Consider the following 26,620-nt stretch of genomic DNA (forward strand, 5'->3'; position numbering starts at 1 on the left):
AACCCGGTTTAATGGCACTGGGTAAACGCCAAAGACATATAACATAAAAAAAACATAAACAAAAACATTAAACCATTCACTATTAAAGTTACTCCAAACCTCCACAAGCAGCACAGTGCATACATACTATATATAAAAACCTAGGTATGTTTATCACAGATTGTTAGGTACCGCCTTGGAATGATCAGTAAAATGTAAATCTATTGGAGGTTTAGACCAGTTTATGTGCACAAACCTCACTCTTATTCCAATACATCATTGTACTAAAACTGGGAACAAATCCAAACCTTCTCTTTCAAACGTAGTTTTCCAAGAATGACCGTACTATTGTCGAAGTAAACGGCTGTAGTTATTCTATACCGGACTTCTCCTGGAAAATGTATTTCATCAAAAACAAAATGAAAGTTGTTTAAAATAATCACGACATTAAAAAAGGTTTCAATTTAAGTATTCATTGTTTGGTAGCATATGCTGTTGATAATTCCCAAACTATCTTATATAAGTGTACATATAGGTAGATTACGTTCATACAAAATATTCAATTTAAACAATTTTGTCTAACGTATAAAATAATTTGAACCTTTTAAATATTTCGTTCTTTATTAGATCGGACACCAATCCTAATTGATCATTTACCTGTGTTCCAGAAGCAGAAAGTACCGCATGTTGCCATTACCAGTTTGTTTGTCAAGACCAGACGACTCGTAACCTTGAAAAGAGCGCAAAATACCTGTTACGTTGCCGACTCAATTATAATTTGTGCACGTTTTCGTGTAATAAGTTCATTGCGGTGACTTCTTTAACCATCTAAATATTTTCTTACTTTACAAAGTCATGACTTTGTCGATGCCTCTTTGATAAATAAGGCGGATTAGCAGAGAACGTGAATTACGTTTGATAAACACATGTGCAGCTGACAAAAACAACAATCTTAGGTACTATTTATAAGTACATGGAGTGTATTGCTAATGTTTCTGGTATACACTCATCCTTCGTGGGAGGACTTATTCAACTTCTTAGAACTATGGTTTATTTCAATCAGAAGAAAACAGATAATGCTCTAGGTACACGATTTCTGAAGGTTTGATTGGAGATTATTAGAAGCATTTCTGGAAGATGTTGCTTTCAACCATACTTTATCTCACAGGCTAAATAGAAGTACACGTAATTTCAGTAAATGATAAATTTGTTAAGCAAAACAGAACATTGGCATGCACTCATGTCGATGATACATTTGAATTATTGCGGTGAAGATAAATGTTTAAATTTATTTCGCTAGGATGATAATTACATGTAATGACGCAAAAACAGATGCATACTCCAGAATATCCTGTGCCCGAGATAGAAATGCACATAGTTGAAAATATCAGTAACTATGAGAACATCAACAGAAATTGGAATGAACCATTTGATCATCAGGTCATGGATTATAATATAAACACTGGCGTTGTTGCAACGGCAAGAGGAGTTGTGCTGGCGATATATAGTGCAACAGGATTAGCGTTCAACACATTAATGTTGATGGCAATAGTGCCAAATAGACGTTTACATACAATGCGGAATATACTTCTAGTGCATTTAGGATGTACGGGGTTGATTTTCACAATATTTATCAATGTCGTCACTTCTGCTGTGAGTTTTACCGAAAAGTGGATTGGAGGTTTAATAGTGTGCCAAACATACGGATTTATCTTGATGGCGTTGACGTTGGTTACATCATGGACAATTACAGCATTAAGCTGGGATGAATATCAGACAATAGCGGGCCCACTGAATCATCCATTTAAAGCCAGGGCAAAAAGACTTGCTGTGTTATTCGGTGTAGTTTGGTTATTAGCGTGTGTTCTATCATTACCCCCACTCTTAGGTGACAGCCGGTTCGTCTTTTATCCGGAGACGGGGATCTGTTTTTTGTGTAGGAATACCTTAACGGGGAAATTATACATATTCCTATTTTTACTTGCAGCTGTTTACGTACCACTGGGAATAATGGTGTTTTGTTACTTGCACATTTATAAAATCGCTAAAAATCAGTCAAGTAGAATAGCAGCCACAATGATTCGAATGACCTGTGTCCTTCAAGCTACTGGTGTACCAAATAGCAAATCCTTAAGCATTTCAGTGAAAGGAACAAAAGCCATGTATACCATTTTGACGTTGATTGGTTCGTTTGTTATTGTTTATTTGCCAATGTCTGTGCTATTATCAATTGAAGTGTTTTCCACGAAGCATTTTCACGTGAACGAAATCTTTGTATCAACAATAATGATGCTATTTCTCTCAGCGCCTGTTATACATTCATGTATTTACGGAATACGTAATAAAACACTTAGAATGTCGTTTCAACGTTATATGAGACGTAAAATACTGTATTACTGTTACAAAGACGAACGTAAAAACAGTGTTAAATACTTCCGCCGTTTTCGGTCAACGCCTTTTATGTCAGGAAATCATAGACAAAGAAATCAAAATGAAGCTTTAACAGGGGCGGGCCAGAAGACTCAATCATTCCCAGTTTGCTTAGCAAGTGGTCGTGTGAAACGTAGCTATCAAGCAAAAAAGTCATTGAAGGACTTGACTGTGCCAAATAAACGTGAGTCCATGACTCGTGCTAACTTCTATATACAAAATCCTGAACTCGAAGAGGAAACTGATGAGGATGATGCGCACTTACCAGACGATGTTCCTTATATTGATGAAGTTTCCGGTGAAATGTGATAATATTTAGAATAAATCACTATTTCATTAACTTTAATTTATTCATTTTTCATACCTTTTTGTTAAATATTAATGATATAAACCTTGCAAGATAATTAAAATGTTCTGGCTTGAAGTGTTAAAATTAGATGGAGTTACTGTCATTGTTCACATTATTTCAATGAAAAGTACAGAACAAGCGCAGTCTTCAAAAAGTCAAAAATGAATCCTGTTAAGAGGTACTAGGCAAAGTCGAATTTGATCAATGTGATAAATGTTGTAATACTATTCTCATTATCTGTGTCATGTGGGGAAACAAAATTTATATTTATACATAGATATTAATATAAAAATATTCACATTTGATGTTCACGAGGTCATATATATTGTTATCTTACATGTTGATGAAATTGCGTCCAATCCCTGACCCAGCTGACGTTAGATTTGGAACCCGGTCTTAAATTGCATTACAGTGAAAACTATCAAATTGATATTTCCACTGTTTGAAAGCGTATAAAATATCTTATTTCACCGATAAATCTATCCACTGGAAAGTATATAATAAATCTTAGTATTTTTATAAAAAAATCAAACTTGATGAGAAGAACTTTTGAGATGGATTTGTTTGCTCTTACATTAAAGCAGACGAAATCAAAACCTAAAACATAACACTAACTACTAATCAAGATTCTTCTGGTAAAACACAATTTATCAAATCTCAATTGTTTACGTATACTACCAATCAAATTTGTATACTTTGAGCGAATATTGTGTCGAAATTTGAAATCCAAATACATTCCAGAAGAATCAATTATTGAGTTGAAGGAAGGTATAATCCAATTTCAAAACTGTTGTCAGTGGTTTGCACACTTGCATCACACCAAGGCCTTCTGGATTTCATTCCAAACATGGGTGTATGTGAGTTTGGTTTGTGGTCACGAAGCTGGACAACTGGTTTTCTCCGGGTACTCCCCCTTTCCGCCACATGACAAGACCAAACTCTTAAGGAACATCGTGACAAAGAATGATTTAGCATAAGTAAATACATGAACAACGTTCTTGGTAATCGTTGTTAAACACATATTGTTTAAACTAGACTAATTTGGGTATCTTGGGTTACGCTCATGGAATAACAATGATATAGGAGTGATAATAGTTACATGTATATATGCAATAATTGTGATGTTCACAAAGTGATCGCATACTAAATTGAATTAAATCAAATTGATTGAATGTTTCTATAAAACATGTTACCAAACAAACTTACGTATCACAGATTTACTATTCCGAACTGTTGTTCAACTAGGCAACTTTTCTTTAAAGCAACATTAGGTGCAGACACTTCTGCTTTCGAATTGTAAAAAACATATACCACTGTGTATGTCAGAAGAATAAACATCTTATTCGAATTTAGCTTAAACATCCAACGAAATATTTGTTTCAGTGTTAAGCACTCAATTGATATTAACCCTTTTCGGTTAAAAAACACGAAAGGTACACGAACCATAGATCCAACCGGTTAAACTGTGAAAAAAAAAGTACAAAATTTAAAACCAACGAACTTTCACAGTATTTGTTTAATCATGACAATGCTGAATTGTTAACCATTAGCCAAATATGCTTGCACAAAACTATATTTTCGAAAATGTTTATGAGAACAGTTATTCTTGATAAGATTTTATCTAAGAAAAACACAGTATTTAAAGAAAAATCAGAATGAAATGCACACCTCTTATCAGAACAAAGAGCTTAAACCCCAACGCATTGGTTAATTGGACAGGGGCCAATTTTAGATTTTAAATTCAATTATGAAATGATTTTTAAAACTGTTTAGACTACAAACATCGTCTTAACATCATTCCTGATGAACTCATATAACTCGGGTGTGTTTTTTTCGAACTGGTAAGATCTCATGCAGAGTTGTTCTGTTATCTTTATGAGTGTAACGGTTATGTTATCAGAGTTTCAACATTTTATACATGAATATATATTTGAAGCACCATTGATCTGGTGAGAACATGATAAAACATATTGTCTTATTTAAGTGTACAATTTATGACTTCAACTGCAGTGCTTCACTACCTACAAGTGCTTTTGCAACAATAAAAGCTGTAGTTCATCAATATGGTCTAACAATTAAAAAGACAGCAGTATTTGCATACATACATATATGAGTGTCGGTGTGTTTGATCTACTTCACAGAAATGAGTATTTTTCTGAGATAAATAATATCCTCGAGCTTAGCCCATTTATGATTTAAATGGTTTATACTCTAGAAATACTTTTAGAAAGAATCAATAATGATGATATAAATATCTAAACTGTGATGCAGGTACTTGTAGGTCTTTGTGGCGTTGCATTCCGGTAAAAAATGTTTGTTTTTTTGTGTCTATGAATATCTCATGATGGGATAGGATGTTTTCAATAACAGTACGGATATTGATAAAACGTAACATTTAAATTTGCAATTACTTCGCAGATATTGTTGATTAATCTCTACGCACACTTCTTACACAGTTTCATGCAAGTTTCTGCATGCAAAGAGACGTATCATTCGATAAGATTGAAATCAGGTAATTTATTTGATAACCACTTTTGAATAAACTTACTTCTTATTTTAAAATGTATATGATGTGATATTTTTACACATTAAGTATAACTCATCAGCCAATCTTCTCAATGGAATCAATGAGGCATGTCGGATAAAAATGGTAGTGATATTGCCAAAGAGTCTAAAGCCGAACAAAAATTATTGGATAAGATGCATTTAAGTTATGTATTCTAAGCATTAGAAGTGATGAACATTTGACAGAATATACTTCTTGTTGTACGTAAATGAACTTTATCACCAAATATGAAGCAAAAGATTCAATTCACCGTTTAGTTGTTTTTTTACCGCGGAACTTTATTCAAGAGTTACGCATTTTTTTTGCAATTCGTGTAACCGAAAAACATATTTTAATGAGTTATATGCATGTATTACTCTAAACTAATGAATGACAAATTAACTATTTTTTAGAAAATTTTGGGTTGTAGTATATATACAATGCGATTCCGTTTTTCTGGTATTTCGATACTCAACTCAGTGTATTCTCAATGGGAAGATAAAATGGAATCATCTTTTAAACAAATTACCAGTAATAAAATCTAAACAAATATTGTGAACGAACTATTAAACATTGCTTTCGCGTTGTCGAAAGCATACCGATTGACTTTATTGGGATGCGCCGTTTATAGACAAACAAATAATGCTATGGAAGGTAGATGTTTCAAAATAATACATATTATAGCAGAATCCACGACAAATATAAGTATTTAGTTGCAATTCCACTAAACAAATGTAAAAAATCCAAAGAAGTTCTTGAGCAGCCCGCGCAGGACCTACGAAGTACTATAAATGTTCTAATGGTTCATAATAGCAATTCTGCTTATAGACACCATTGCGGCTATTTGCCCAGAAATTGATGTATAATTATATCACTGGCAGATTGTTCATAATTTTCTGAAAGTTAACAACGTTGTTAATCAAATCTTTCTTAATTTTCAAATCTGTACTGCTCTGTGGATTTCATGGATACAATAATGTAAAACAATATTCATAACAAGATTGAAGACAATACTTCAGCTGTATTTTTTCATTTATTATTTAAGCACACCATCGAAAAGTTACCGTTTAAAAGTTTACAACTATGTCGTTCATCGCGTTGTAAAGTCAAACAATATTTCGTAAAGTCGGCCTATTATAATACAAGTTGTTTATTGACAGGCAATACACTCCCAGACAACATAAAGGTGATCGCTTCTTCCGTAATAACGAGACAATTGCTGAAGGTGTTCGTTAATCATGTAAGATGGATAAACTGTCGTTGTTCCAACCTGTTTGTGTTCCTGTAGAGAACAATTTACATTGGGTAATTTCACATATCAAGCGCATGCAGTGATACTAAAACACGCAGACACTGCCAATTACGATTGGGCGTTCACAACATAAGCAAACGCCATGTGACAGGAAATATAGCTAACATATTCGTTTTGTTTAACGTAAGAATTGGCAATGTGTTTTCAAATTTAATCGTTTTCCAAATATGACCTTTTTCATAATAAATAACATAGCTTGTGTTGGTCAATACCAGACTTCTCCTGGTAAACAGATCCCATTTAGAGTTATATTAATATAGCTTCTAAATAATCACAACAACAAAAAACAATTTATCTATTAAAGCATCGATGTTTGGTAGAATCTGCTGTTTGTGGTCTCCAAACTATTTGATATAGTGAACAAATATGTGCACTACGTATACACAAACTTTATTATTTAAAACACTATGTTTGACATGTGAAATTAAACATATCATACTCTGGTTCGTTTCTTTCGTATACCTAGTAGTTTACCTGTGCCCTAGATACTGAAGTGACACTATGTAACCAGAAACAGTACCTATGATTAAACCAGATGATCCCTAATTGTGGGCGCAAAGGGTATGTTACTATGACAACCAAAAATAAAATTTGGATACGTGTTCTAGTAATAAGTTCAAAACGGTGGCTTCTAAAATCATGTACAATATAAATAGTTTCTAACTGAACATATTACAGGCTAATAGGTCTGTGTACTAATCTTCAATGACTATCTAGACCAATACACTCATTACTGCCGACGGCCAAGTTTAGCCCGGATGCGTCACAAAATAAACATACCTCTGCAAACATAAACTTGACGCAAAATACTAGATGATGTGAAGGAACAGAATAACATTACTTGTTTCAAGAGGTAACAACGTTTATTTTATAGAAAATACTGTTTATGTAAAAAGAAAGAAGTAAACAATCATAAGTGAGCTTGACAGCAGATGAATTATATGTTGTTCGATGATTAAGTAGTAAAAACGTCCCAAAACAACGTCCCAAAAATATCATGAATAGGTTCATATCACTTGAGCTTTCGATGTTGGTAATAAACCTACATTTATGCTTTATATAATAAGCAAAATATCGTTACAACTGTTGTAATGATCTCAACTTATACATGTCTGCGATATCTGTAAATAAAAATAAAATATAAACCTTTTTTTAATTAAGGGTCAATGAAATGAAGCAAATAAATTTTTTTTTATTTTTTTTTCAATCAAATGTAAACGCATCATATCAATGGGGAGCACACTTCTACAGAAATGTTTTATATCGGGTACAAGCGTTCACCTGACGCTGTGCACAATTTTTAGTGTCGTTGCGATGATCGTAAAATGCAAAGAATTCCAAATGCGATTAATCAAAGTTATCTGTTCAATTCTTGATAAAAAGACTTTATGGCTTGCTGCAAAATTATAAAATATGGGGAAGACCGGTTACAGACAAATGTTGAGTGGTTAATAAATCTCTGAAATAATGAGGAAAATGTGTGAAAGTTTTTGGATCCTGAAATATCAGCCGTGTGGCATGCACAATAAGCTATATTTGGTATTCTAGAGGGTAAGTTTTAAATCATCTTATGACAACCCATACATTTTCTATAGATACCCGTTTTTAGGCGTGTAAAATACTAAATATAAAGGCTAAATATTGATTGCATCACTATATTAGCGTGGAAATAAGCAGTCAAAATTGTAATTTTAACACTGAAGGATACGGTCACTCCATACTACCTATAGTCTTGTGTGCAACGATCTTATATAATATTATTTTCTCTAGAAATGTAAACACCAAACAGAGGAACGGCCTTGCTTACAGACATGCCGAAAATATAGTATAATGTTCTTGGTGAAACCTTATTATTGTAGTGATTTATAGTCAATGTAGTTTATTTATTTGTATGAAAAGCAGCCGCTGCTGTAAATGTGTTTGTCATATAAGTAATTGCTGGAAGGCCCACGCCTTTGTAAATAGCATATATTGGCCTGGCAAATGTTTAATTTAACCGATGACATGATATTTGATATAATGTTATGTAAAGAAATCTACCTAGATCTCGGCATTATTGCTGATAAGGTGTCATCAATGGAATGTTTATTCTCACTGATGTAAATACTTGCTATAGTTTTTATATGAAAATTGTGTTTTAATTTCTATTAAATATCCCATATTGCAATAATATAAATGTGTAATATCAATATATAGTACGCTCATTTGAAAACAGATTTACTTACTAAAGTGTACACATGTGTATCTCTATGTAATGCTGTAGTGTTACCGTGCAAAATAACAAAACTGAAAGTGATTTAACCAAAGAACCATTCATTCACACAGCAGCTTAAATCAAAGTGAATTAGGAGTATCTGCAATTTAAACCCAGACGGATGTGCAAGCAGACGAATCATTTAGTTGTATGCATAATTACTGATGAAAATGTGAAATGTTTCATTTTCATTATTATTTTTGTCTGCCTTTGTTTAACGTGAATCAAATACATGACTTTATCATTTTCCAGAAGCAACGAAAGCGATTTACTGAACTTTCTACCAGTAACTATAGTTGAAGGATGCAGTATTCTTAGCTTTTGCAATTATTTCCACTGAGGAAGATTGCTTAATAAATCAACAGAAACCTCATCATGCTGTTCGTAACTGACTTGATATTCATCAGAATTTACTCTAGTATGGTTTCACCTGTCTTGTCGTTCCATGGGGCGTCTTGAATATTTAACAAGAAGTCGTCCAGATCACTGTCATGAGTGATAAAACGCTCACAACATGATCGTGCTAATGCCTATAGAAGACACATTTAACCATCGGACTACGCAGGCTTATTATTTACTTTGCTACTTGATTTCTCTTTGCGATCGCAGCTTCTCTGCAATTTTCCTATACGTTCGGAAATATCTCGAATTTCAGATAGAGTTGGGATCCCTAATCGTTGAAGTACTTTGGGTTTACCTATAAGTTTATAATTATTTGTATTATATCAATTTGCCTCAAGTTCATGCATACTTTGATCAGATTTACCTTTTATTTTTTTACTTTTTTCGGTATACTCGGGATAAGAGTGAGGTTTGAGCGTTCCAAGACGGTACCTAACAATCATTGATAAACACACCTAGTTTTTTTATATAGTATGCATACACTGTTGTTTGTAGAGTAGTGTTCTGTTGTTCCATGTTTCTTTTTTCTGGAGATTTTTTGTTTGTGTTTTCTATGTCCTAAGCGTTAACCCTGTGCAATTAAGCGGGGTTTGTGTTAAAACTTTTGGCTTCTGTGCTTGTTTCTGTATTTATTATATAAATACTGATTCAAGATCTATTCCAAACACACTTTTAAAAAACTTTTCCAACGGCAGTTTGGTTTGATTGAAACTGTTTTTGATATTTTGTCCACTGGGAGAGCAGTATTTTTCAAGGATGTCGTACACTTATAGCAGTAAGCCGTTATCAATTTCAATCAGATGAAAAGGTAGCGACACTCCAGGCTCGTTTTTTTTGGTAAATGCTTTCTATAAGCTATAAACCATTACCGTTGCTAATGAATGACAAGCACTGTACTAGAGAAACTTAATTAAACGTTGAGGGATGTGAACTCATCAGTATGGCTAAAATCACAGCCTTTTAAACGTCCTTGTTATAATGTTTGATCTTGCACTTCAGTCAGATTGGTGAACTAAAGTGTTTTATGTGATGTATGTCAGTTGTTTATCTGTTTCTCTTTGTTTTTAAACGCTATTGTAGCAGATAATTTTCTCCCACCTCAGATAAGTAGATCCATTAATTTAACCATGCTAGAAATTCTTATATTGCCCACGGGCGAAGATAAAATGCCCGTATGGAACTTTACCTCCCTTGTTGAAGACTGTCGTCTGTAGCGCATCATGGAAACCTTGTCTGGTGGCAATATTTAGAACGCGAGTTAATTATTTCTCGCTTCAAATGTCACCAGAAAACAGTTTTCACGCACCTTTCAAGAAATAATGCTTCACTCTTCGTAGAACTATTTAAAGACCGATCAGACCATTTATATACTCTGAATCACTGCGCGAATATCCATGACAACCACGAATTATTGCATATCCGTACGCAATTATTTTTACTAAGCACAAAAGAGTTCCGGCAAAAAAATACATTTTTACTTAATTTTGTTTAACAGAGGTGGGAGAAAAAGCATCTACCATAGCCGCTCATGTAAGATAGGTTCATCCCGACCCTCGCGCAGGGTGTTTTGCGGAAACTCGGTAAACCTCATTTCCGCAAAACACCCTACGCTCAAGTCGGAATGGACCTATCTTACACTCTCGGCCATGGAAGATACTTATAATATTCTGGTCTTGTCCGTGTAGTTTCAACTCGATACACTTTTAGCCTGAGTGACATAATCGACGTGTATTATTTTGTTTTAGAATGTTGGGATATTCTCTGCTATGGCAATTGATTTAACTCCTAACGGTATATTTATTTATAATTGAATTCCATTACTTTTAAATATTTAATGTAAGAAAAGCTCCCTACAATTTTAAGTACATTTGCACATGCAATATGTTATGTTTCGATGGCATTTATGCGTTTATACGGCGCCAAAGAACATCTGTAAAAGAGAAAAAAAAACATTAGATTGAACCAGCCCAAATGCGTTCATATCCCCGTGTACATCACGCAATTCATATTATATAAACTCACCAATAGTTCATTATTTCATTCACAGATTGTTAAAAAAGCTTTATTTCATTTAAGAAAATTTTACAGTTATTCTTTCTCACCAATTCTGTAAAAAGAATGAGCCGACCGTAATAATGCAATCGCTGAAAGGCAGTTCATTCAAGGAATGGAGGTGTAGGTGAAGCTATTAAGAAATATCATAAACAACTATCTAAACATATTTTGCGCAATCGATAGCATATCGCTCACGGAAAAATACCATTTAAATGCATTAATTTATCTAAATTAAATTATCTAACTTGAATACAAAGATCAAATGCTATACGAGTTATTCTCGAACAAAAACATAGTAAAAGCTGTGCGTCCGTGGTATACACAATATATTACCATATGTCTGTGTACTATACTTCAATGCCCAATACAATCAATACGACCGACGCCAATGTAAAGTCAGAAGGCGTCGCAAAAGAATCATACCTTCGCCCAACACATCAGAAAACCTGACGCAAATCAAAAGTGAGCCAATTGGACAGCAGATGAATTAAATAAGTTCGAATAATAAGTAATAAAAAGACACAGAAAATTTCATGAAGAGGTTCATAGTACTTGAACAAAAATGTTTCCGGTAATAAACACAAATATGTTATTTATAATTTAAGCAAATAACGTTAAAGCGGTCGTAATGATTCCATCTTATACATATCTGCATTAACGGTAAATAGAAAAAAGAAGAAGTATTTACCTAGATCTTTTGAAAGAGTCAATGAAACGGAAACAAATTGATATTTCTGATTATATCCGTTCAAAGGTTGAAATAATTTGTGGAATGCGCCTCGAAGTTATTCGAGAAAAGGACGAAACAATAAGTATGGTATATAAGGAGCATTTGTGGGTACCCATTTATGAATATTTTAGAAGCCACTATTAGCATACTAAACGCATCTTTATCATTGAGAAGTATTTTGTAACTAGTATAACCGATCACTTCTCAACGTAATGCGCAATTTCGACTGTTAGAGTGAAGATCGTACAGTTCTACGTTCACCAAATCTCATGCTTTTATTCAAACTTAAATTTTAAAATCCTTCGGAAAAAAACACGCTATGTCTTGTTGCAAAGTTATAGAGAATAGTAAAGACGGAATCCAGACAAAACTTAAGTGGTTAATAGATCTCTGAAATATTGAGATAAATGTGTTTGACCTTGAAACATCAGCTAAATTACATTCAGAATAACCTATTTTTGGTATTATAGAGTGTAGGTTTTAGATGATATTTTTACTACAACATATTTTTTTCTGTTAGTTTAAAGACTAAATATGAGGGCTATGTATAAATCGCATCGCTTTGTCAGCGTGGAAAAAGCAAGTCATTTTTTTTCTTAGCACTGAAGTCAACAGAAACTCCAAACAACATTCAGAGTTGTGTGTAACGATTTTACTAACTATATAATCTTATGCATGGTTTAGTCAATGGTGTTTATATATTTGTATGAAAAAGCAGCAGCTGCTATAAATGTGTTTGTCATAAAAATAATTGCTAAAACACCCACAGCTTTGTAATTTGCAGATGCTGCCAAAGATAATGTTTATTTTCAGCGATGACATGATATTTGATAATGTTATGTACAGGTATCTACCTGGATCTCGGCATTATTGCTGATAACGTTTCATAAATTGTGTGTTTATTCTCACTGATACATGCTATAGTTGTTATCTGAATAGTGTTGGTTTTACTCGTATTAACATTTCCACATTGCATTAAATTAGATGTGAAATATTGAAATACAGTAAGCTCATGTGAAAACAGATTTATTTATTTAAGTGTTCAAAAGTGAATACCAATGTAAGGCTTCAGTGTCACAGTGCAAAATAACAAAACTGAAGGCAAACACTTCTCCAATAATTATACACCATTTGATTAATGCATGGTGTCCTACTTGAAGACAACAGAACCTGACGTTTAACCAAAGAACCATTTATTCATACATCAGTTTAAAACACAGTAAATTAGAGGTTTCTGTAGTTTAAACCCAGACGGATTTGCAAGCAGACGATACATTTCGTTATATGCATAATTACTGATGTAAAATGTTTCCTTTTCTCTATATTTGTCTGCCTTTGTTGAACGGTAATCGATTACAATGACATTTTTACTCAACAGAGACAAAAAAAGCGATTTACAGATATACAAGTTCGTCGATTAACGGTAACTATAATTGAAGGATGCAGTGGCCTTAGTTTTAGCAATTCGTTTCACTAAAGAAAATTGCTTTACATCCACAGAATCCTTATCAAGCTGTTCCTTACTGTCTTGATGTTCCTGTACATCATAATTCACTTGAAGTTTGTTTAGATAACTTGTTGCCCCCAGCGGAAGTCTTAAACATTAACCAAAAATTTACCAAAGTCATGGTTGATAGAACGTTCATAGGATGATCCTGATAATGTCTATAGTAGATAGAGTCTACCATCGAACTACGCAGGTTTATTTTTTACTTTGCCATTTGACTGCTCATGGCTATTGAAACTTAAAACGTTCGGCAAAAGTTGAAACTTGATTCGAGGTACATTGCCAACACATTTTAAAATGAGTTTTAAGAAAGGCAGTTTGTTTTGAATGAAACTGTTCATTGATGTATCCTCCTTTATGACAATAGTTTTTACTCTTTATGGTTTATATCCTGATATTTCAATTTTATTAGTTTTAAATAAGTAATGAATGAAGAGCGCCCTACAATTCAAAGAACTTAAGCACATGCAAAATATGACGTGGCATTTTAAGCATGTATACGGCACAAAAAACATCCTAAAAATTAAAAAAAAAACCATAAAATTGATGTGAAGTATTCTTGATGGTATTACCGTCTATAAACCTCTAAAAATGTTTAAAGATTGTTCGGCACATAATCGCAAATAATTTAATGTATTGAATCGTTTATCTTAATTGAAATATTGAGGGAAATGTGTGAAAGATTTTGGACCTTGTAGCATCAGCCGTGTTGCATTCAGAATAACGTATTTTTGGAATATTAGAGTGTGAGTTTTACTTGATATTTTCACCAACCATATAGTTTATCTAGATACCAGTTTTGTGAGTGTACAAGACTATAAATGAAGGCAATGTATTGATTGCATCGCTCTTCCAGCGTGGAAAATGCAAATCAATTACTTTTTCTTAGCACTGAAGGCAACGGATATACCAAACGAAATTTAGAGTTGTGTGTAAAGAGTCTAAATACTATTATTTTCCCCAAAAATATAATTAGCGGAGCAGACTTGCTTATAGACATGCCGAGAATACAGTATAATGTTTTTGATAACAGCTGTAAATGTGTCTGTCATTAACATAATTGCTAAAGGACCAACACCTTTGTGAATTGCAGATGTTGCCAAGGCAGATGTTTAATTTCACCGATGACATGCTATTTGGTAATGTTATGGGCAGGAATCTATCTGAATCTCGGTAGTATTGCTGATAAAGTCTCATAAATTGTGTGTTTATTCTCACTTATAAGAATGCATGCTTTAGTTGTTATCTGAATAATGTTGTTTTTATTTCTATGACAAATCTCATATTGCATAATATAAGTATGAACTATCAAAATATATTAATCTCACGAGAAAACAGATTAACTTATTTAAGTTTACACAGGTGTATCTCTAGGTTCGGCTGCAGGGTTACAGTGCAAAATAACAAAACTGAAGGTGAACACTTCTCCCATAATTACAAGTCATTTGTTGTACGCAAGGTGTCTAACTTGAAGACAACAATTACTGACATTGAAGAAAGGAACCATTTACTCATACAGCAGCCGACAGTGAATTAGGGGTGTCTGGTATGTAAACGCAGATGGATGTGCAAGCAGAAGATTCATCTTGTTATATGCATAATTACTGACGAAAAATGTGAAATGTTTTCTTTTCTTTATTTCTGTTTTGTCTGTCTTTGTTGAACGTTAATCAATAACATTGGCTTTATCATTTAACAAAAGCAAAGAAAGCGATTAACTATACATTTTTTACCGGTAACTGTAATTAGAGAATGCAGTATTTTTAGCTTTTGCAAATCGTTTCACCGAGGAAAATTCCTTAATGAATCAACAGAAACCTCTTCAAGCTGTTCCTAACTGTCTGGAAGTTCCTGTTTATCAAAATTTACCCTACGTTGGTTTTACATGCTTTGTTGCCTCATGGGAAGTCTTGACTATATAACAGTTAACCAGATCACTGTCGGGATTAATAGAAAGTTTACAGCATGATTCTGATAATACCTATAGAAGACAGAGTAAACCATCAAAATACGCAGTTATATTTTACTTTCTTCACTTGTCCTTGCGGTCGCAACTTCTCGCCACTTTCCGTATACGTTCGGAAATAGTTTAAACTTGATTCGAGATGCATTGCAAACATATTTTTATCTTTTTTTTAAAAAGGCAGTTAAGTTTGATTGAAACTGTTCATTGATAGGTAATAAAACACCGTCAACACTCAAAACTGCCAACGTGACCACTCAAGGAATTCCCACAACTCATAAGAGTTCGAAATAATATTTTGTCCACTGGAAAGGCAATCAGATAAAAAGGTAGCGACACTTCAGGCTTGTTTTTTGGTAAATGCTTACTATTAGTTGTTAAACATAATTTTGTACACTGTACTAAAGAAACTTAATTTACCGTGGAGGGATGTGAACTCATCAGTCTAACTAAAATCATATCCTTTTAAACGCCCTTACGGTTAAATGTTTGATCTTGCACTTCAGACAGATTGGTGAACTGAAGTGTTTCATGTGACGTTTGCCAGTTTTGTATCTGTTTATCTTTTGTTATAAAACGCTATCACAGCAGATCATTAACTGCTTGGCTTGTCCGTGTAGCTTTAACTCGATACACGTTTAGCCTTAGTGACGCAATCCACGTGTATAGTTTTGTTTTAGATTCAATGTCGGTTTGTAAATTTAGTTTAGTTATTCAATTTTATTACTTTTAAATAAGTAATGAATGAAGAGCGCCCTACAATGTAAAGTACTTTGGAACATGCCATATATAACGTTTCAATGACATTTATGCGTTTATACGGCGCCAAAAACATCTAAAAAATTAAAAAAAAAAAACATAAAATTTAAGTGAAGTATTCTTCATTGTATTTCCGTCTATAAAACCTAAAAAAATGTTGAAAGTTTGTTCGGCAGATAAGAAATCGTTTATCTAAATAGCAAGGTTATGTAGAATAGACAAAAATAGAAGTTGATCACACCAGGACAAAACATTATTTGTTCTAATTTAGCTCCATGATGACGTACATTTAGTGGGGTATTTCTTTGTCAACACATGGCACTTTGATGTAGTAGTTGATATCAAAAGCAGATCAAATGAACAGTTCGGCAAAGTATGTAGAATCTGAAACTTCACGCATAAATCGCGAGCGTTCGATGCGGGCTGAGAAATCAAATGAGCGTCGATGATGGCCGCCATGTATTGATATTTTAGTAAATAAGAAATGATTACATATGTCGATTTTCATTAAAAAGATAAGCATGAATTCTTACATGTGTATAAATTCTAAATAGCATTTAAATTGCATGTCTTCTTGGAGGAGTTCATAAAGCTATTGAATTTTGATTTATTTATTTATTGGTTTATTAATTTATTGATGTATTAATTGATTAATTGATCGATTAATTGATTGATTGATTGATAGATATATTGATTGATTGATTGATTGATTGATTGATTGATTGATTGATTGATTGATTGATTGATTGATTGATTGATTGATTGATTGATTGATTGATTGATTGATTGATTGATAAGTATGTATATTCACACTTTAAAATATATCTAAATCTGGTTAATTTAAAAAAAAAATGTACCGAATTGCAAATAATACTTGAATCTTGGAACCATTCATTCTGTAGCAGAAATGCTTATTTTGGATTTAACAAAAGTAGAATCATATGTATAAAATACTTAAGTTTTTCAGTGTGTTTAAAAGCTGTAAACAGATAAGAGGTCTATGTCTTATGTAATTAATCACATGAGCTGGTTTGTTTGTGTTTTAAACGCATTTCGTGCGCTCTATACATCATACCGATTCTTGAAAAGGATTTATATTTCTTCTTGAAGGATGTTTTTTTCAGGCGGTGTGCTATGTTTCATATTATTAATTGGCAATTGTTACTTGCGTGCGGTAGATCTGTTCTTATTTAAAGTATGAGTTTCAGGATTAATGGCATTATCGGGTTTGAAGGCAGTTGGGCTGTAGTTCAGAGGACTCCATGCGGAAATCTACGCGTATTCTAACCAGCCCATCTGCATTCATTTCCCCGAGTACAACATCAATCATGCAATTTAGAACTTACATATTCACCGATAGTTCATAATTTCATTCAAAGAATTGTTAAAAATACGTCAGTTTATTTAAGAAAACTTTACAGTAATTCTTTCTCACCCATTCTGTGAATAGAACGACCCGACCGTAATAATGCAATGGCTGAACGGCAGTAGCTTTAATGAAATTAAATCTCACTGATCAAATCATTAAATAAATATTTACTAAACATATACCTGCTAACATTTCACAAACCTTCACTGTTGAGATATATGATGTTTAAAAAATGTATCACTACCTTGCACACTGCTTTAGCTAAGGTAACGTCTTTACCTAGTTGCAATATATTATAAAATACAGTTTCAGATCTAAACGTTGCAAACTAATGTCTTTTAAAACTTTGTTTCTTTTACTGCTTGAGTTTCAATTCATTTCCTAAGCTTATGCAACATATGAAAGTAATATACAAACATTTCTTTTTTCAATATTTTGTAGTGGCACGATAGTTGAATGGAACAATTTTGACATTAAAAATCGTTATTCAGTCTTACACCGATCGTACTGGTAACTTACTCCTGTCCAAGTAACGGAAATGGCTAGCTGGTTCCATGATCAGTTTATCTGTTGAGACAATTGTTGCTAAAAACACTGGTAGATCAAAGTGTCGGTTAAAGTATAAACCCTTAATGTAATCCAGTTACTTTTTTCTGATGAAATACATAAAGTTGCAACTCATTTCTAACAGATTCAATATAAATAAGGACTACACAATTACACTATGCATATCAAGAGGTTATTATGGTAATTTATTTCAGGAATTACTACTTATAAAACAATCTTATTTTATAATTTAGCTTAATTTACAGGTAATGAACAAAATAAAGATAATTACTTTTTCCGTAATTGCGATACAGTTTCTTCACACAGGTTGTTTTCCGTGAAGACAACTAAAAACATTCACACGCGAAGCACCTGAACAAAGTAAACCAGAAATGTTTGCAATAGAAACCCAGATCGAAGAGTAAATGACGATGCATTTTATTTTTACATTCGTTTTCCATGCATTACTAACTGATGACGTGTGAGCATTTTTCTTTTCTGCTATCTGTCTTTGGTTACACTTATCACATAAGATGACTTCATCATTGCAGAGAGCAACAGAAGCGCCTCACTCAGCTTGTACCACTAGGCTAGTTTAGTATTTTTAATTGAAGGATGCATTCACACAACTTAGGTTTTGCAATTCATTGCACTGAAGAGGATTGCTTCACAAATCACAAAACTATCGTTAAACTACCTGTCTGCATTATCGTAGACTAAAATGTACAAAGTCCTGATTTCACAAGCGCATTTCAACAGCAGAAACCAGCAGTGTAATAAATTGAAACCCAGACCAAATTGTTATTGACGATGTTTCTTATTTTGTGTCTCATGCGTACTCACTGTTACAATTTGAACGATGTTCTGTTTTCCTAAGTGGCATTGGATCACGTTAATGAATTATATAAGATTCTATCACTAAATAGAAACAAAAGAAGTGACTAACTGAATATTTTTACAACTTGGCTTGTTCTGTATTTGCAACTGATTGATGCATTTTCATTACTTAGTGTTTTTATAAATCAAGAAAAGTGCTTAAGATATCTAAAAAGTCTCGCTGTTCCTACGTGTCGGATTTCTCGGTGAGGAGAATATATGGGAAGCTGATATTCTTTTTATAAATACAAGTTCAGACATAAGTAGACCAAAACTAGTTCTAGATTGATTAAGCGTTTACAATAGAATCAAGGTCTATGTAACAGGAATAAGAGATCAAATATTCGTTTTATTACCCTTAGGATTCTAAGTGTTATTGAAATAATTGGAATGATATTAAGATTGTTGAGAAAAAATACGACCTTGACAAAAATGTATCATGTTTTATCTGGACATTTTATGTGTTGGAGCAATGTGTTGTTTATCATGTCCAAACTGTTGAATAGTTACAATCCTAGATGTACACGAAAGTATACAAAAGAAAGCTCATTGTCAACATCTTATTTGTCATAAAATAAATTGAACCATTTAAAATTTTGGTTTGTTTTTCAATCAGACGTATTTGTAAGAAGAATGAAGATGTTCAAACACAAAATAAAATACAACAAAGAAAATATTATGAATTGATTGATATAGGTGACGGTATTAAAGACGGTAAATGTTGTACCAATGAACAGTAATTGGTAATGGAAAACAATTATGGAATTTTCTATTCAGAAAAGCAAACCTTGAAATAGTTATACTAGTAGCATAATCAAGTTACAGTTATGGTTAGGGTTTTACCTTATCAATATTGTATGTAGTATTTGTAATTTAAATCTAATTTATACTGAGATTAAGCACCAGCAGGTTTAGTATTGGGGACTAGTGTCCGTCTTTACTTGAAAAGGGACTTTCAGGAATGGTAAGAGATTTTGTTCGGACTTCTCATAAATATCTGAAATGACCTGGTACCTTCAACCAAAATTACATTATATATTTGACCAATTTGCTCAGAATTACGAATCGTAATTCTTACAACATTTAGCACAGTAAATTGAATTAATGGGACATTATGATATTTTTATTCACCTCAACATTCCAAGGCAAGTTGAGATTTCGCAAAATGTGTTAGAACGTTAAAAAGTCATATATTATTTCCATAACACGTGCCGTTATAATTATATTAAATTCGCTGTTTGTACAAACATTACATAAATATAGCGAATCAATTTTACAAAATGGTATTGTACGAACATCATGCATGTATCAATTGTAAATATGTGATATTACGTATTGACAGAAGTAAATTAAAACATTTAGATAATTTACTAAAGTCATTCGATTCAAATATATAGAATATGTACTGTAAACAAACAGCATTTTGGTACTTTGACAATAAGGATGTATTGAGCGAAAAATGATGTCATGAAATCATATTTCATTTCAAGACAATTTCCAAATTCTATTTTTATATAAAAATCAAATTCAAAGCCGAGTTTGATAAATTGCTTATTTAGCACTAAAAGCAATATTTCAAAATAAGGAAAAATAATGATTTAGAGTACCAAGTCGTTTTCCATCTGTTTTTTCTGCTAGTTCACCAAATTTCTAATACCTTATTATGCATTAACCAGTTACTAACTCTACCCAAGGCATATATTTTGTTATCAAACTGTAATTAACGCCATCTGCTCGGAAAAGTTATGTCCTATTAATGCATAATAAACGGATACCATAGCCATCGCCTGTCACCTCGGCAATTTATTTATCGACCGTGTTACTTTTTATAATAACAGATAATAAATACTTCAAAGAATAAACGTCTAGATATCGCTTTACTGCTACCATGATAGTCGTCTGCTTCAAGGACTACTATCTCCATTATTACTTTCAAGATAGAGTGAATTTGCAGAAAATAGATGGAAAATTCGTCATTCGATTAGAAACACAGCATAAGTCAAGCTGTTCAAACTATACTGTTCAGTTTTTTTACTTCTTTTCAGTGAAAGAAACGTTTTAAGTCATTAACGTAGAATTAAAGACATGTAATGAAAACGAACACCGTTCATATCTCATCTGTTAGCATGCATGAAACACAAATTTTAAAACAAAATGTTGAGGTCTGGGTATCAATTGCTTTATTTGTGAATGATTAGTAAGATGTCTTCAAGGAGTGCACCTGGTATGCAGTAACTGTCATGTATTCACAGACGGAGTGTTCAGCTTGGTTTTGTCTGCGGTTAAATTGCCTGTCAAATAAGTGCAGGTATGATCTGTCTATGTTACAAAGACAGTGTTTTATAGAAATGTCACTGCTTTCATAAGGCGTAATGTTTTGTTTTACCCCTAGCACATTTATCATATTGCGTTTGATTCTTTGTTATGTTTAGCCGTCGAAATATATTTGAATTGTCAAGTAATGAATTGCACATTCCGATGTGACTGATTTTTCGAATATAGTTAGGCCTTTGAGAAGTAAACTAGCCACGCTCGATACGAAGACAAGAGAGCAACTGGAAAACTCACTAGGTCAAGAAGATTAGAATTTACTTCACCATTTAAAACCCGGTTCAACCCACAAAAAGAGGTGAAGTCAACTAATAAGTGGCCAAATCAGTACGTTGTGTCCATACAAATCACCGGTTGGACGAGTTGGATTGACACTCCGGGCAAATGTTGCACCAAGGAAAGAGATTAATTTGTCCGGTTTCGAACACTATATTACCAAACCAAAGAGCGCCGTTCACCTCAGAAGAAGGGCGTTACATTAATATACCACTTAGTCGTCGGTAGAAATGATATTTTGAAAAAGCATAGCAATAGGCTTATAATTAGGTACGTCTGGGAAATGACGTTTTATCACTTTTATTGGAATTCTCAAGTTCCTCAATTTAAGTCAGGGTTTTCTTACAGAAAATTCAGAAGAGTGAAAACCGCTTAAAACATCAATTTCACAAACACAAATGACTAATGGTCCTTGTCTACATTTTGAATAACAATTAAATAACACGCTGGTTATATATCATTTGCTTAAAAATTAATTTTGACAGTAAATACATGGGAAGCTGCTTCCAAAACGTTATTGCAAGATGTGCTTTATTTTCGGAAATTATTCTTAAAAGGTTTAAACCCAAAGCTACCGGGACAAGATGGATTTCAAACATATAGCCATGACGATATTTGATAGATGTTTGCCTGATGCTGTCTTGTAGCAATATGCCACTTATGTCATCTTGTGTGATAAATATGCCTTTAAAAGAAGCTTACTGTTAAACTCCCAGCGATCTCGTGGTACAGTGAACTTGTGTTTCACTGACAGTGTTGAAGCGGAAATCACTTTATTTATTATTAGAGCCAGTTTGTATGTTTAATATGTTTGTACGTTTGTATCGCTGTTCCAATGTATTTAAGGTCATACCCTATTGCCTCTTACCAGGGTTAGTAATATATAAGTTCACTACTAAGCTTGTCCCAATAGTTATCATTATAATAATGTCTTTGTCGTTTTTATTGTATTATTGATCTTATTCTGAACATTACAATTGTCATAGTAACATAGTGTTTGCATTTTCATTCAAATTTCAGTTAGCTTTTATCTTGGTCATTTGTAAAGAACAACATAGTAACTCCTACATTTTATTTTTTTCAGATATTTAAAACAATAAAGACGATTTGTTTCAGCTCCAACTTCAAAAGTTATGGATGTCTAAAAATATAATCCAAAGTCTGCAATTCCCAAAAAGCTTCCTGTGATATTCTAAAGTTTCTTTATGCAAATAAATTCTTGAATGGTACAATATGGATCCCTTTAAACATATATAATTCTTCGTGCTTCGGGTACAATATCTGATATTAAAATTATTTTGTCATATTCTTACATATTGCGTTGACATTTCCTTGAACGTAATGATACAGTCCTGTTCATCTATCCATTAGACAGCTGTTATCCTTCTACGGTATCGCCTTTGGCATTAACGAATACCCAAGTATTTTCCTTACTTTTTATCATTTACCCCTTCTTCATTTACATCTATGTACAAAAACTAATGCTGTTGTTTATGAATGGACATCGACTGTAATTTAAAATTGAAACTATACCATACCACCCTGTAATAAATATTCATAATAAATAAACCAAAAAGGGCATTTGCTTCAAAATTCTGATAACAACTCATGTAACTAAACGAATAATTGGCCACGTAAAACATAATAATATTGATGCTCCTAAAAGCCCGATTTAACCGCTTGAAAAGTGACGTCTTACTGCTTCCAAATTTGGTTCTTACTAATTAGGGTCTAATTGCTTGTAAACGTTTTACCAGTTGAGGGAAGACTGCTTGAATAAGGTCGGACTGATTGAAGCCCGACTGCTTGTAAATTGATAAAATACTGCTTGAGTTATGCCTGTTTATCAATGGAGGTCGTCATGCTTGAGGTCGCACTATTCAAAAGTTGAGATCGTATTGCTTTTGATCTGAACGAACCTAATTTGATGTCTCACTGGTTGATGTATAACAGCTTATAAATCAAGCTCTTGTTGCATGTAAATCGAAATATATTTTCCTGAAAACTGGGACATTATTGCTTGTGGTCTAAACGTTTGTAAATAGATGCTATGCTGTTTGAAGCCTGGTTACTTGTAAATTGAGTTATTCCTGCTTTACCTAATTGTCATGCTTTTAAGTTGAATTATAACTGTTTTATATTCAGTAATTGTAAACTGAGGTTCAGCTGCTTGAGGTTTTAATGCGTGTAATTGAGCGTTTGCTGCGTAAGGTCTGTGAGATATTATGGCTTGTAAATGACCACACAATGCATAAAATTTTGACTCTATCAGCTTCATATCTTACTGTTTTCAAATTGAGTTTTACCTTTTTAAGTCTGACTGCTTTAAATTTTGGTCTTAAAGCTTAAGATTTTATTCCACGTTAATTGAGGTTTTACTGCTTGAGGTATGATTGCTTTGCTTTAGGTCTTACTGTTCAATGTGTTAATGTTTATACATTGAGGGATAACTGCATGTAAATTGAGGCCATACTGTTAAGATATAATTGCTTGTAAATTAAGGTATTAACGATCATGCCTGTATGTATAACATTGACGGCTTAACGCTAGTGGTCTTAATAAAATCAAATTAAGGTCACATTGCCTGTCAATGGAGGTCACACTGATTAAGATCTGCTTGCTTGTGAATTGAGGTCTTACATCTTGCTTTCTTACTGCTTGTAAATCGACGTCTTGTTGTCTAAAGGTCTTAATGTTTGGGGTATTAATGCTTGTGGTATAACTGCTTGCAAATTGAAGTCTTGTACATTTGATTTTCTTTTCAAAGTCATAATGAATGTGCTATAACGCCCTTCTATTCATCTATTGCTAATTAGTGTTCATTTTAAATGTCATTTATATATACGGTAAAGACCGGTTAAGTAGTGTGTATTTTGCCACCATTCACCAAATACTTGTAAACACAAAGCTGCAGCGTAAACATATTTGCTTTGGATTGTTGCAAATGGAAAAGTTAACAATGCATTTAATTTTGTTACACAAATGAACTTTATCAATTATTTACAATGTGCGTGATAAGCTTGGGTCATGTGCATCGAGAAATACATTTATAGTCAAACAATGTATTTACGATAATAAGAATAGACGTTTACGGCATCATTACTAGTGCATTCATTATTTCGTAAGTTTAATGCCGTTTCTGAACTGGTAGTCAGAAACGAGTGGCTTCATCACTGTCTGATTCTATTTTTTATTTGAATCTTTTCTTTGTGCATTCCAATGCAAAAAAAAACAAATATTATTTAAACCTAATTTCGCAAGAAACAATAGTGAGATTTATTGTTGTTTTCTCAATTGCATCCGTCGTTTAATAAAGACTCGTTCACAGCTTGTTCTCAGCTTGATGATTTTTAATTTTGTCAAAATATTTCATTTTACTGTTGTTGATTGTTTATCATAAAACACCAAGCAGGAACTGAAGATTACCAATTCGAACAGAATTTGGTAAATCCAAGCCTAATTTTGACAAGCTACATCATTTTCTGACAGATATTTAATTTTTTATCAACTTGTCACAATATCTTTTGTTAATGTCTAAACCTATTAAACGTTACATGTCCCTTAAGTGAATACATTTTCGTCCGTCATGCTCAAAATGAGTAAATATATTTGAAGTAAATGAAACCATGTTAAATATACGTTTCTGCAAGACCACTCTTCCATTACACATTATTGTATGTTCTACACATGTAAGTATCCAGTATACAGTTCAATTTTTAGATATTGAACAATCCATTGTCATCCCTTTAAGTGACATGTCATCGAGTCGAGCATGTTTTCCTTCAATTAGACACCGATCATTACTGGCAATTAACTTGCTTCCTGGAAGCGCAGATATCTGACTGGAACCAGATACGTTCGTATGTGAAGACATGCAGGCACATGTCATCCAACGAAACAAAAGTTCCTATTGCAGTACTGAAATCAATTATTTCAGGCATACTTTCTTTTAATGGATTCATGCCTGTCATTTCAATAGTATCATCTAAAGCTGACCTTTATAGGCGAAATTGACATAAAAATATTTTCATTCATTCTTACAGTACAACATGTATACAAGGTTTGATACGTATAAACGCAAAAATCTTAGGTTATGTAATTAATTAGTTAAGTTTTAGCTAATGTCATTTATAGAATGGGCTCACGAACATATGAACGTTATTATGTCCAAAAGAATGTTTGTTGATTTTAGATATAAAATATTATGAAATAGTGTTACTCTTATTTCTGGCATTATTTATATCAATGTGAATCAATGAGATCCAAGTTCTAAAAATTATGTTTATGTACTTTATTCAGGAAAAGATATTGCGAAGGAATATAAACACAAGACAATATGGATCAATAAATGAAGAGCTCTATTTCTTTGCTAAAAGTTCGAAGACAAAACACACAACACTAGAACCTTACACATAATGCTACATTTTCAAAGGAAAGGTTATTACAGACCTCTCAACAATCATTATTTGCAAACTTGATTACAGAAAGCTTTTTATAGCAAAAATGTCATGACTGAGGTAAGTTAAAATTAGTCTGATATAAGTAGTTGAAGGACTGAGTTAGGTAAACCGCCTATAACATCTTATGCATCGGTTCATTTCACTCGAGCGGGATTGGTGTCGGTAATTAAGAAGTGTTTGAGATTCAAAACACACCATGGTCTCAAACAAAACAAGTGTCGAATTGTTGACAGGTATAAGCCAAACTCGAACTAGTCTTACATTTTCACAGAGCAACGTTATAGGAGTGGTATTAGTTGCATGCTTTTATGCAATTCTCGGGTTTTAAATAAATATGCGCATATGATAAAAGTATTATAATTTGAATTGAATTGATTGACATCTTGACCAGGAAATATTGTTTGCACTTTTTTTCTGCCTGACAGTGCTACTGCTTTTTTTAAGAAACACTATTTACGAAAGTAAAACAAACAAAAA

The 26,620-nt window shown here is 32.9% G+C and overlaps 2 protein-coding genes and 1 long non-coding RNA gene across 3 annotated transcripts in view; 2 read left to right on the forward strand and 1 right to left on the reverse strand.

Annotated features, from left to right (window-relative positions):
• LOC128229954 (melanopsin-like) overlaps nucleotides 1-26,620 on the forward strand; it is a 95,577-nt gene that overhangs the window by 48,524 nt on the left and 20,433 nt on the right. The window lies entirely within an intron of this gene.
• On the reverse strand, nucleotides 264-4,176 carry LOC128229956 (uncharacterized). Its single transcript, XR_008260149.1, has 3 exons — nucleotides 3,965-4,176; nucleotides 637-709; nucleotides 264-370 (listed from the first exon to the last, which is right to left on the reverse strand). It is a non-coding gene; the product is annotated as an uncharacterized LOC128229956 (long non-coding RNA).
• Nucleotides 981-3,077, forward strand: LOC128229955 (rhodopsin, GQ-coupled-like). The gene has a single exon (XM_052941882.1). It carries the CDS (start codon nucleotides 1,297-1,299, stop codon nucleotides 2,716-2,718), a length of 1,422 nt encoding a protein of 473 aa, XP_052797842.1. The 5' UTR covers nucleotides 981-1,296; the 3' UTR covers nucleotides 2,719-3,077.

The sequence above is a fragment of the Mya arenaria genome, chromosome 4 (genome assembly GCF_026914265.1).
Source record: "Mya arenaria isolate MELC-2E11 chromosome 4, ASM2691426v1".
Lineage (NCBI taxonomy): Eukaryota > Metazoa > Mollusca > Bivalvia > Myida > Myidae > Mya > Mya arenaria.

Coding starts and splice junctions, on each gene's coding strand:
- LOC128229955 (XM_052941882.1), top strand. CDS start 1,297: ATGACGCAAAAACAGATGCATACTCCAGAATATCCTGTGCCCGAGATA.